This window comes from Sus scrofa, chromosome 3, assembly GCF_000003025.6.
Source record: "Sus scrofa isolate TJ Tabasco breed Duroc chromosome 3, Sscrofa11.1, whole genome shotgun sequence".
Taxonomy (NCBI): domain Eukaryota; kingdom Metazoa; phylum Chordata; class Mammalia; order Artiodactyla; family Suidae; genus Sus; species Sus scrofa.
The window spans coordinates 58,618,943-58,630,461 of record NC_010445.4 but is presented as its reverse complement, the minus strand read 5'-3'; the positions used below and the strand labels follow the sequence as shown (position 1 = coordinate 58,630,461).

Sequence of the window (11,519 nt, the reverse complement as noted above, 5' to 3'; positions counted from 1 at the left end):
CTGTGCACTTACTCTGAACAGCCTGCTCGATTCCTCTCAGTCTGGCATAGGCAGTGTTTATATCCAGAGTGAAGTTGTCGACTTGCTCTTGACTGAGCCGACGAAACTGTAATTCTTGTTCAGTGAGTTTCTCAGATAGGTCCTGAAATGATAAAAAGTGCACAGAAAAAAGGTGACGCTGCTTCAATCACTGCATGTCATTTATCGGGCCACTAAGTCTTCCAGCAGCTGATACCTTCAAAAGCAAAGAGGGCCTTTGACATCTCAAAGCAAGTGTCATGAAACTCCTACATTATGTGTAAGGTTTCAGAAATTACCTAAAGCTTATATTTGATGTATAATCTATAAATTTACAGGTGGAACCTAATATTAGAGGAAGAAGAAAAAAGTCTATTAAAGGGAGAAAGTGACAACTTTAGAAAATAATTGTATTTAATATCTTGTACTTAAGAGCTTTTATGTTCATTTCTCCCAGAAAAAGACCCATCAAATAAAATTTAAAGCAATATACCTTTTCATCTTGGAATAAATTTCAGTTTTCTGCAAGATTTCCTTATTTGAAACCCTTCTTGTGAGACACAATAATATAAAAATGACTTGCTGAGTAAAAACTAATTATGATTAAAGGTAGAACAGTTGATATGCTGTGATTTTTCAAACTTTAATCTCTCTAGGAAGTTTCCTCAGATAGAAAAATCTGAGAACTAGCATATAATCCAAAGAAAGTTTATGGAGATAAACCAGGAGATAAAAATATCAGGTCATTACCATCTGCATTCGTGGAACCCCCATGCCAACCCTCCTTAAAGCTTTGACGGCTCCAAATGACTAGAACACAGACACAAAACACACCTCATCACTAACACATGGGTACACCTTAATGTAAAAAAGGTTCGCTAGTGGCCTAGTGGTTAAGGATGCAGCATCACTGCTGTGGCACAGGTTTAATCCCTAGCCCAGGAACTTAGGCATGCTGTGGTGTGGCCAAAATAAATAAGTAATAAAAAGGAGCAGATCTGTAAATATACAAAAGCCCCCTCCACTCCACCAAGAATAGGCACCATTAGAAATCTTACCCTATTCTTCGGCGCCCTCAGGCGGGAAGACATGGAACACGTTAGAAAGGAGGGAAAGCAGAGGGTGTAACAATGTAAAGGGGAAAGGGAGGGTGAAGGGGAGTTGCCACTTTACAGCAGGTCCTCACCTGCTCAAATTCATATTTCAGTTCCTGTTCTTGGACCCTGAGGACATCTCGTAAGTGATCGGTGTGGGCAGCAGCCTGTCGGCGAAGCTGGGTTCTCATTTCATTCTCCATGGCATCTCTGACTTCCTCGACCTGTAAAGCCAAGCACAGGAAGGAGAAGTTCTCAATGCCCCATGCGGGCTTTTAGCAAAGGAGCAGCGTCCAGGTCCCTGGGACATGCTAGACCCATGACATATTCTCTACTTGCAATTCCCACGTGAATCAGAAAGCTGGATATTGGAAGGCGACTCAAACCAGGGCTGTGACAAAATCAGATTTCAAACAGGGTTCTTGCCAACTCCCAAATTTGTGTTTCTTCCCTATCACCAGATTGCCTCCTCTACAAAACGCTGTCACTTCCCAAGTCTCACTCTCCTGAGAATTAAGAAGTCCAAGATCACAGAAAAAAATAACTACAAAGACTTGGGATCAAAGACAGCTTCACAGCAGCCATCTGCGTGGCCTTGAGGAAACTATTCATCTTCTAAGGCTCCATTTTCTCATCCGTGAATAGCAATGCCCCCTGTGCAGAAGTGTTCAGAAAATTAACAAATAGCTGGCAGTTACTGAACCAATTTCTCTCAACAAAGAAAAAAAACTGCTCTGAAACTGCTTATTATTAATCACTTTGATTTTTAACACATGCCATATCAAGCCGAAACTATGAAAAGCCTATATCGCATCTGGCATAAAAATTAGCCATGGGTCACATTACAAATTATTTAATACTAAATTACCTGGAATTCATAAGTAACTTTTTCTCAGAAACAATATAGTTGTTATAGTTAATGGACGAATCCTTCAGTCAGTGTATAAGTATTTATGAAGTGCCAGCCCTGGGTGCCAGGCAGTGCTTACTTATTATAAGCTTGGATGGACTGATGCTCAGGGCAAATTTGCTGCTCTTTTGCGGTGCACATTTCAATAGAGGAATCAGTGACAAGTCAAAAGACATCTCGGATCATGATACTTGTTTTTAGGAAAATAAATAGGACAATATGAGAGAAAGTAATACAGGGGCTCTCCTTTGGGATTGAGAGGAACAGGAGAGGGCTACTTCAAGGCAAAAGATGTAGTCAAGGCACCAAAATGGCAACAAAAAGTCCCAGGATAACTGGGAAGTAAGGGAAGTCTGGCCCACAGCAAGCAGGAGTGAGATCAAGGGCTTTTTTGGTTAACTTAAGAACTTGGATTTTATAGAAAATGCAGTGGCAGTCAGTGTCTGATGAGAATACATTGTATTATAAGGGCCACTTGCCTGTGTAAATAGACATAGAAGATGGGTATAAAAACTGGGAACCTGTTGAGATGATACTCTGCCAACTAAGGTGGTGGCAATGGGGAAAGAGAAAAGTGGAGATTGTGGGGATTTACTCTGGAGCAGAGCTGGGACTCTGCCAGTCACCCGGATGTGAAAGCTGATGGAGGAACAACTAACTGGACATGATCTCTGGCTTGATCAACTGGGTAGATGGAGGTTTATTTAGAGACAGATGAGCTGAGGGGCTGGGAGACAGGTTGCAGAGAATCAAGAAACTTGTTTTGAGTATGCTGAGTTTGAAATGACTAACTGAAAATCCAACTGGAGACATCCAGTCAGCTGCAGGACAGCCCCTGAAGCCAAGGCAGAGATCAGAGCCAGCAATATAAATGTCAGCAACAGAGTTCCCATTGTGGCGCAGTGGTTATCGAATCTGACTAGGAACTATGAGGTTGCAGGTTCGATCTCTGGCCTCACTTAGTGGGTTAAGGATCCGGCGTTGCCATGGGCTGTGGTGTAGGTTGCAGACGAGGCTCGGATGCTGCGTTGCTGTGGCTCTGGAGTAGGCTGGTGGCTATAGCTCTGATTAGACCCCTAGCCTGGGAACCTCCATATGCCGTGGGTACAGCCCTAGAAAAGGCAAAAAGACAAAACAAACAAACAAAAAAAGTCAGCGAGAGACAGTATTTAAGCTTCAAGGCCATAGTTAAGAGCACTTGGAAGCAGCCTAGATGGATAAGGATAAAAGCTTTCAAAAACAATGCCACGGGAGCGGCCCAAGAAATAGCAAAAAAAAAAAAAAAAGACAAAAACAATGCCCATGTGTGCTGATATTTGAGAGGCTGAGCAAAGAAGGGCAAAGTGGGGGAAGGCCAACAGGCTTGGTGTCCTGGCAGCCTAGGGAGGAAAGCGCTTCAACTGCGTGGCTGAGAAGACATGAACGAGATGAGAAGTCAGGTTCCCAAATCAGCCCGTAGACACCTATTCAATACACCATGTGACAGACAGAAGACTACAGCTGTTTCATCCAGGCTTAACCAACTATCTTAAAACACTTGTGGAGAAAAATACACTCAAATCCAATGAGATTCTTTCAGCACTTGCTTAAGTTGACAGAGGCTCCACTGGGAAACGATCAACTAGATAATCCTGGATACCAGCAGCTCCTTTCTTAGCACTTCTGCACTGGCTCAACATAAAGGCACTCACTAGACCAGTCCTTCCCTAGAAGTTCTGACTAGAGCAAAGGCCAAAGCTCTACTCAAGAAGTGAGGTGACCCGAGTTACAGCTTGTAAGTTTAAAGTCAGTGACTGTTGCTATTATCTCCAGAAGTAGGTAATCCAGTTAGATTCACTTTAAATGTGAGGCAACTGTTCTCGTTTCTTTTACCTTTCTGTCCTGTTCAGCCTGTATCTCACTTCTATGATGTTCTAATGCTTTTGCCACGGCAGAGTCAAATGCCCGCTTTTCCTCCAGCTTCTGTTTCTCCAAGGCTAGGGCGATATGCTGCTTCTCTGTGGCTTTCTGTTCAGCCAGCGCCCTGTTCAGCTGGTCAATGCGGCGATGCGCGTGAGCAATCAGGGAGTTCAGGTCATCCGCAGACAGCCTGTCAGCTAAACAAAACCACATGAAAATGTTGATTTCACCAAAATCATACATCTATAAGGTAACCTGTCTCACCTGATTGTAATTTAACAGCTAGGAAGAAAAGCCAAGAGAAGCTGACGTAAAGGCTGCAGTGTAGGGGGTTCTCATTGTGGCTCAGCAGTAATGAACCCAATCCCTGGCCTCACTCAGTGGGTTAAGGATGCCATGAGCTGTGGTGTAGATCGAAGACATGGCTCATATCTGACATTGCTGTGGCTGTGATGTAGGCCGACAGCTACAGCTCCAATTCGACCCCTAGTAGCCTGGGAACCTCCATATGCTGCAGGTGCGGCCCTAAAATAAAAGATTTAAAAAACAAACAAACAAAAAGGCTGCAGTGTCACAGAGATTCACAGCTCATGGCCAGCCAACTAGGCATTTTCAATTCCAGCAAAATAATTCAGGGAGGCCTTCAAGTGCAGAATCAGTTCTTTTCCAAGAACCCAAATCAGCAGTACTTTTAATGTGAACTAATTAGAAAGTGGCTTTATAACTCACCATGATTTTGACTCTAAGGACAAAGCTTACTTACATGATCATTTCTACATTTCCTTTCATGCATAACTGTGATTAGTCCTAACAGAGATCCAATTAAAGACACTTTTCTGCTAAAACTTGAATCAAATTCAAATTCTCAGACTTTTCCCTTATAAGGGTTCTGCACTTTTTCTCACGCAGATGTTATCTAGGACAGTGATCTGCAGCCAGAGCTGGCCATCAGAATCACTTGTAGAGCATTTTAAAATAATCATACCCAAAGATTCTGATTTAGGCTTATACATGTTTTCTTTTTCCAAATCTCAAACTCCAAAGCATTCTGATATATCACCAGGTTTAGAATTATGGCTCTGACAGCCATAATTCCAAGTATGGGAAGTACTATAATAAACAACTCCATTCCATGAATTTATTCCCTTCATTCAATAAACAGACTGAAAAGCAAAAAAGGAGCAAGGAAAAGAGATTTATTCAAAATGAGTAGCTTCAAATGACCAAATTCAACATGAGTAGCTCCTTTGGATATTGATTTGAACAAAACAACTACAAAAACTCATTCTATAAAGTGACCATGGATATTTGAACACTAAAGAGACATTTGATGACACTGGGGAATTTAATGTTGAGTGTGACAATGGTGTGCTGATTACATTTTTTAAAAACAAACTGAAGTTCTTATAAGTGAAAGAATATGATGTTTGGACCTGCTTCAATATAAGTCAGGGGAATAAATGCGACAAAACCAGCCATGTGCTAATAATTGCTAAAGTTGGCTCACAGGTCCCAGAAGTTCATTGTAGTTTTCTTCCTTTTCATGTTTGAAATTTTACAAAATAAAATCTTAGGTATACTATATATACATATATATCTATCATATCTACAGGTTTCTAATCACATGGTGAAAACATTTTTGTTCCTGAGCACATGGATGACAAAAATATCCAAATCAGATGTGTCACATGCAACATAATTCTACTTTATATTAATTCAGACAGTTTAGTGTAAGAGGCATAGGCAAAAACAAAAAGACTTTAAACATGAGTCTCTTTTTTTTTTTTTTTTTTTTTTTTTGCTATTTCTTTGGGGCCGCTCCCACGGCATATGGAGGTTCCCAGGCTAGGGGTTGAATCGGAGCTGTAGCCACTAGCCTACACCAGAGCCACAGCAACGCGGGATCCGAGCCGCGTCTGCAACCTACACCACAGCTCACGGCAACGCCGGATCCTTAACCCACTGAGCAAGGGCAGGGACCGAACCCGCAACCTCATGGTTCCTAGTCGGATTCGTTAACCACTGCGCCACGACGGGAACTCCATGAGTCTCTTTTAAAACTCGAAACAAAAGCCTTTAAACAAACAATACACATAATTACTCACCTAGGTCAGAAATACCTACAAAGGAAAAGAACAACAGTTAGAAAAAAAACCACTGTTCATGTTTCAGTTACAAATCATTAAATAGGAATATCCAAAAGAAAACGAGGAGCCAGAAACTAGTAGTAGGAGAAGTGTATTTTAGTATTAGAAAGCAAAGTTATGAATTTTCTAAAATTTTTTTAAAGGATTATCAAACAATATAATCAAGGTAAATTCTAACATTTCAGAAGATAAGGAGAGTCAATAACATTAGAAGTAGTCTTGGGGAGTTGCCACTGTTTTGCAGTGGTTAAGGAACTGGCGTTGCCAACAGCTCTGGCAAAGGTCACAGCTGTGGCTTGGATTTGATCCCCACCTCAGGTCTTTCCATGTGTTGCTAGTGCGGCCAAAAAAGAAAAAAAAAAAGTATTCTTGGTTTCCAGGGACTCATCTCTATTTTTACAAAGCAATCAACTTAATTTTTACATGGCAACTACAATACTCAATTATCCCCCTCGCATCTGCATCAGACTATTTCAGGACTTTGTGCTCAGTAACAAGCCATTCCTAACACTGTAAATACTTAAGAAATTAACCTTTCTTCTTTGGAAACCTGAAAACCGTGAACTCATATTAAAGTTGGGTTCAACCTCTGCAAACTAAACTGAAATCCATGACTGCCTGATGCTCCTCAACATGATCACACGCTCCACCATGAGAACACCTGACAGGAGGGGACCCACAGCCAGTCTCCTGCCTCTCAGGATAAGCTGCGTCACATCCTGGGACAACCCTTGGACTGAACAAGTTCAATGACAAGTATTTTCCACCCAAAATGGCTCTAAATGTCAACCACTGAATCTGGTATTCAACCAAAGAAGCAGGGCTCTGTCCCAATGCTGCAGGAAAAAACTGGCAAAGATGGACAAGCTAAGAGGTCATAGGTCAGTCTCAACATGACACGCACATATGGTTATAGATACTGGTATATTATCAATAAAGGAAAGGTCCCGTGGGAATACTGGCAACCTGCACCCCATTCTCTCAATCTTGGGAATACCCACATGCACACTTCCTAGTGGCTCCTCTTCCCTCCCCCAACGTGGTACCCCCTTTCTGAATATGGTATTCATCATTCATTCTGTTATACTTCACATGTATGTACATCCTTTATACATGGTTTCATTTTGCATGTTCTCGAGCTTCATGTAAGTGGTACATCCTATTTCCATGTACTCTTTTGCAACTTTTCTTAACATTTATGTTTGAGAGAAATGGTCTGGTTCATTCATTTGCACTGCCATGTTTGTAAGAGTAGAAAAATCAACTATCATTTTTCTACTCTTACAAACAGTGCTTCTATAAACTTGTTTTTTTCTTTTTTGGCCACCCCTTGACACATGGAGTTCCCAGTCCAGGGATAGGATCTGAGCCTACACTGCAACTGCAGCAATGCCAGATCCCTAACCCACTGTGCTAGGCCAGAGACCAAACCTGTGTCCCCGGGCTCCAGAGATGCTGCCGATCCCGTTGTGCTACCATGAGAACTCCAACTTTTAATGAATCTCCCACCTTCTTCTTTTTTTTTTTTTTTTGTCTTTTTTGCCATTTCTTGGGCCACTTCTGTGGCATATGGAGGTTCCCAAGCTAGGGGTCGAATCGGAGCTGTAGCCACCAGCCTATGCCATGGCCACAGCAACACGGGATCCGAGCCACATCTGCAACCTACACCACAGCTCATGGCAATGCCAGATCCTTAACCCACTTAGCCATGACAGGAACTCCCTCTCCCACCTTACTCTTCTTGAGCTCATACCTAGGAGCTGAACTTTCAGATCAGGGAGTATATACCTCGACAGATTCACTACGTATTATAAATTATGGTTCAACAAACCTACTGCTAAATGATTACTTCTGTCTCTTTTTCCTTTCCTTTATTCTCAGTGCCCTTGGCCACCAGGGGGCCCATATCGATTTGCCCACAGGTTACTCCAGCAGTTTTGAATAGTTTCCTTCACCTGGGCATCCCTCTCTACCTCAATCTAATAAAAATGAATTTTTCTACTTATTCAGTCATATCACTCCTCTTCTCAAAAGCCCAAAAGGGGGCCCTATGCTGGAAATGCAAATCAACCAGGCAGAGAACAGTGAGGCTAGTAAGAATGAAATCCTGGCTCTAGCCCCAAACTTGGACAAATTTTTTAACCTCACTGTCTCAGTTTTCTTATCTATAAAATGGGCACAAACTTACCTCAAAGGACTATTATGAACTTTAAATAAGTGAATACATGTGAAGCCTGAGGAATAGTGCTAGACATAAAATAATGCTCAACAGGGAGTTCCCGTCGTGGCGCAGTGGTTAACGAATCCGACTAGGAACCATGAGGTTGCGGGTTCGGTCCCTGCCCTTGCTCAGTGGGTTAACAATCTGGCATTGCCGTGAGCTGTGGTGTAGGTCACAGACTCGGCTCAGATCCTGCGTTGCTGTGGCTCTGGCGTAGGCTGGTGGCTACGGCTCCGATTAGACCCCTAGCCTGGGAACCTCCATATGCCATGGGAGCGGCGCAAGAAAAAGCAAAAAGACAAAAAAAAAAAAAAATAATAATAATGCTCAACAGTGCTATTATATGTTGGACACTGTGCTAAGCTGTGGAGAACACAGAAAAAGCACTAGACAGATGAGTATCATCAGAATTACTTGTAACTCAGGGAAATAAGACTAGTAAGAACAAAATAACGGATAACACAAACCAGTAATAATGAGCTTGGTATATAGGTCTTAAAAGACTTGATTTCAGAAGCGAAGACATCAATTAAGGGCTGAAGTAATCATGGAATAAGTCACTCCAGAGGGGCACAAGAAATCAGTAATACTGGGAGGAAAACTGCAGCTGTGGGCAGGGTTGGAAGGGAAACTTCAGCAGGTGCCATTTGTACTTTTGAATCTATCAAAAAAATAAGAAATGAAATGGAGGTTGCCCTCTTCCCCCAAAATAAGCCCACTGCAGGGGATTTTCCCTTTCTATGTGACACATTTCTTTAATGCTGGGTTTTTCAACGTTGGTACTTCTGACATTCTGGGTGAGATACTCTTTGTTGGAAGGGCTGTTCTGTGCACTGGAGGATGTTTAGCAGCATCTCTGGTCTCTACCCAGTAAATGCCATTAGAACCCTTCAATGTGACAAATAAATTAGTCTCCAGACACTGCCAAATATTCTCTGGGGACAAAAATGCCCTGGGTTGAAAACACCTGCTTGAATGTTTTCATGTTTTACAGTGGACATTTTTTAAATTACCCAAGAAAAGGTATTCTTAAGCTAAAAACTTCATAGGTTGGCACGGAAAAATCAGTAGGATTTAGTTTCTCGGAAAGACCAAAAACAAGTATTTTCTTTTCTTTTTCTTTTTTGGCCGCACCTGCAGCATGCAGAAATCGCCAGGCCAGGGATCAAACCTGTGTCACAACAGTGACAAGGCTGGATCCTTAACCCACTAGCCCACCAGGGAACTTCAAAGACAAGTATTTTATTTTATTTTATTTATTTATTTTTTTTATTTATTATTTTCCCACTGTACAGCAAGGGGGTCAGGTCATCCTTAGATGTATACATTGCAGTTACAGTTTTTCCCCCCACCCTTTCTTCTGTTGCGACATGAGTATCTAGACATAGTTCTCAATGCTATTCAGCACGATCTCCTTATAAATCTATTCTAGGTTGTGTCTGATAAGCCCAAGCTCCCGATCCCTCCCACTCCCTCCCCCTCCCATCAGGCAACCACAAGTCTCTTCTCCAAGTCCATGATTTTCTTTTCTGAGGAGATGTTCATTTGTGCTGGATATTAGATTCCAGTTATAAGTGATATCATATGGTATTTGTCTTTGTCTTTCTGGCTCATTTCACTCAGGATGAGATTCTCTAGTTCCATCCATGTTGCTGCAAATGGCATGATGTCATCTTTTTTTATGGCTGAGTAGTATTCCATTGTGTATATATACCACTTCTTCCGAATCCAATCATCTGTCGATGGACATTTGGATTGTTTCCATGTCCTGGCTATTGTGAATAGGGCTGCAATGAACATGCGGGTGCATGTGTCTCTTTTAAGTAGAGCTTTGTCCGGATAGATGCCCAAGAGTGGGATTGCAGGGTCATATGGAAGTTCTATGTATAGATTTCTAAGGTATCTCCAAACTGTTCTCCATAGTGGCTGTACCAGTTTACATTCCCACCAGCAGTGCAGGAGGGTTCCCTTTTCTCCACAGCCCCTCCAGCACTTGTTATTTGTGGATTTATTAATGATGGCCATTCTGACTGGTGTGAGGTGATATCTCATGGTAGTTTTGATTTGCATTTCTCTTATAATCAGCGATGTTGAGCATTTTTTCATGTGTTTGTTGGCCATCTGTATATCTTCCTTGGAGAAATGTCTATTCAGGTCTTTTGCCCATTTTTCCACTGATTGATTGGTTTTTTTGCTGTCGAGTTGTATAAGTTGCTTGTATATTCTAGAGATTAAGCCCTTGTCGGTTGCATCATTTGAAACTATTTTCTGCCATTGTGTAAGTTGTCTTTTTGTTTTCTTTTTGGTTTCCTTTGCTGTGCAAAAGCTTTTCAGTTTGATGAGGTCCCATGGGTTTATTTTTGCTCTAGTTTCTACTGCTTTGGGAGACTGACCTGAGAAAATATTCATGATGTTGATGTCAGAGAGTGTTTTGCCTATGTTTTCTTCTAGGAGTTTGATGGTGTCCTGTCGTATATTTAAGTCTTTCAGCCATTTGGAGTTTATTTTTGTGCATGGTGTGAGGGTGTGTTCTAGTTTCATTGCTTTGCATGCAGCTGTCCAGGTTTCCCAGCAATGCTTGTTGAATAGACTTTCCTTTTCCCATTTGATGTTCTTGCCTCCCTTGTCAAAGATTAATTGACCATAGGTGTCAGGGTTTATTTCCGGATTCTCGATTCTGTTCCATTGGTCTGTCTGTCTGTTTTGGTACCAGTACCACACTGTTTTGATGACTGTGGCTTTGTAGTATTTCTTGAAGTCTGGGAGAGTGATGCCTCCTGCTTGGTTTTTGTTTCTCAGGATTGCTTTGGCGATTCTGAGTCTTTTGTGGTTCCATATAAATGTTTGGATTGTTTGTTCTAGTTCTGTGAACAATGTCATGGGTAATTTGATAGGGATTGCATTGAATCTGTAGATTGCTTTGGGTAGGATGGCCATTTTCACAATATTGATTTTTCCAATCCAGGAACATGGAATATCTTTCCATTTCTTTACATCTTCTTTGATTTCTTTGATTAAAGTTTTATAGTTCTCGGCATATAGGTCCTTTACCTCTTTGGTCAGGTGTATTCCGAGGTATTTGATTTTGTGAGGTACAATTTTAAAAGGTATCATTTTTTTGTATTCCTTTTCTAATGTTTCATTGCTGGTATACAGAAATGCAACTGACTTCTGAATGTTAATCTTATATCCTGCCACTTTGCTGAATTTATGAATCAGTTCAAGGAGTT

At 41.5% G+C, this 11,519-nt stretch overlaps 1 protein-coding gene across 7 annotated transcripts in view; it reads right to left on the bottom strand.

The window, feature by feature from the left end:
* IMMT (inner membrane mitochondrial protein) overlaps window positions 1-11,519 on the bottom strand; it is a 57,163-nt gene that overhangs the window by 1,876 nt on the left and 43,768 nt on the right. For all 7 annotated transcript variants that reach the window (XM_021087287.1, XM_021087283.1, XM_021087282.1 and 4 more), the window contains 4 exons: window positions 6,027-6,041; window positions 3,895-4,118; window positions 1,205-1,336; window positions 13-142 (listed from right to left, as the gene is read on the bottom strand). In XM_021087287.1, the coding sequence (XP_020942946.1) occupies window positions 13-142; window positions 1,205-1,336; window positions 3,895-4,118; window positions 6,027-6,041 (501 nt within the window). The remainder of the gene's footprint in view (window positions 1-12; window positions 143-1,204; window positions 1,337-3,894; window positions 4,119-6,026; window positions 6,042-11,519) is intronic.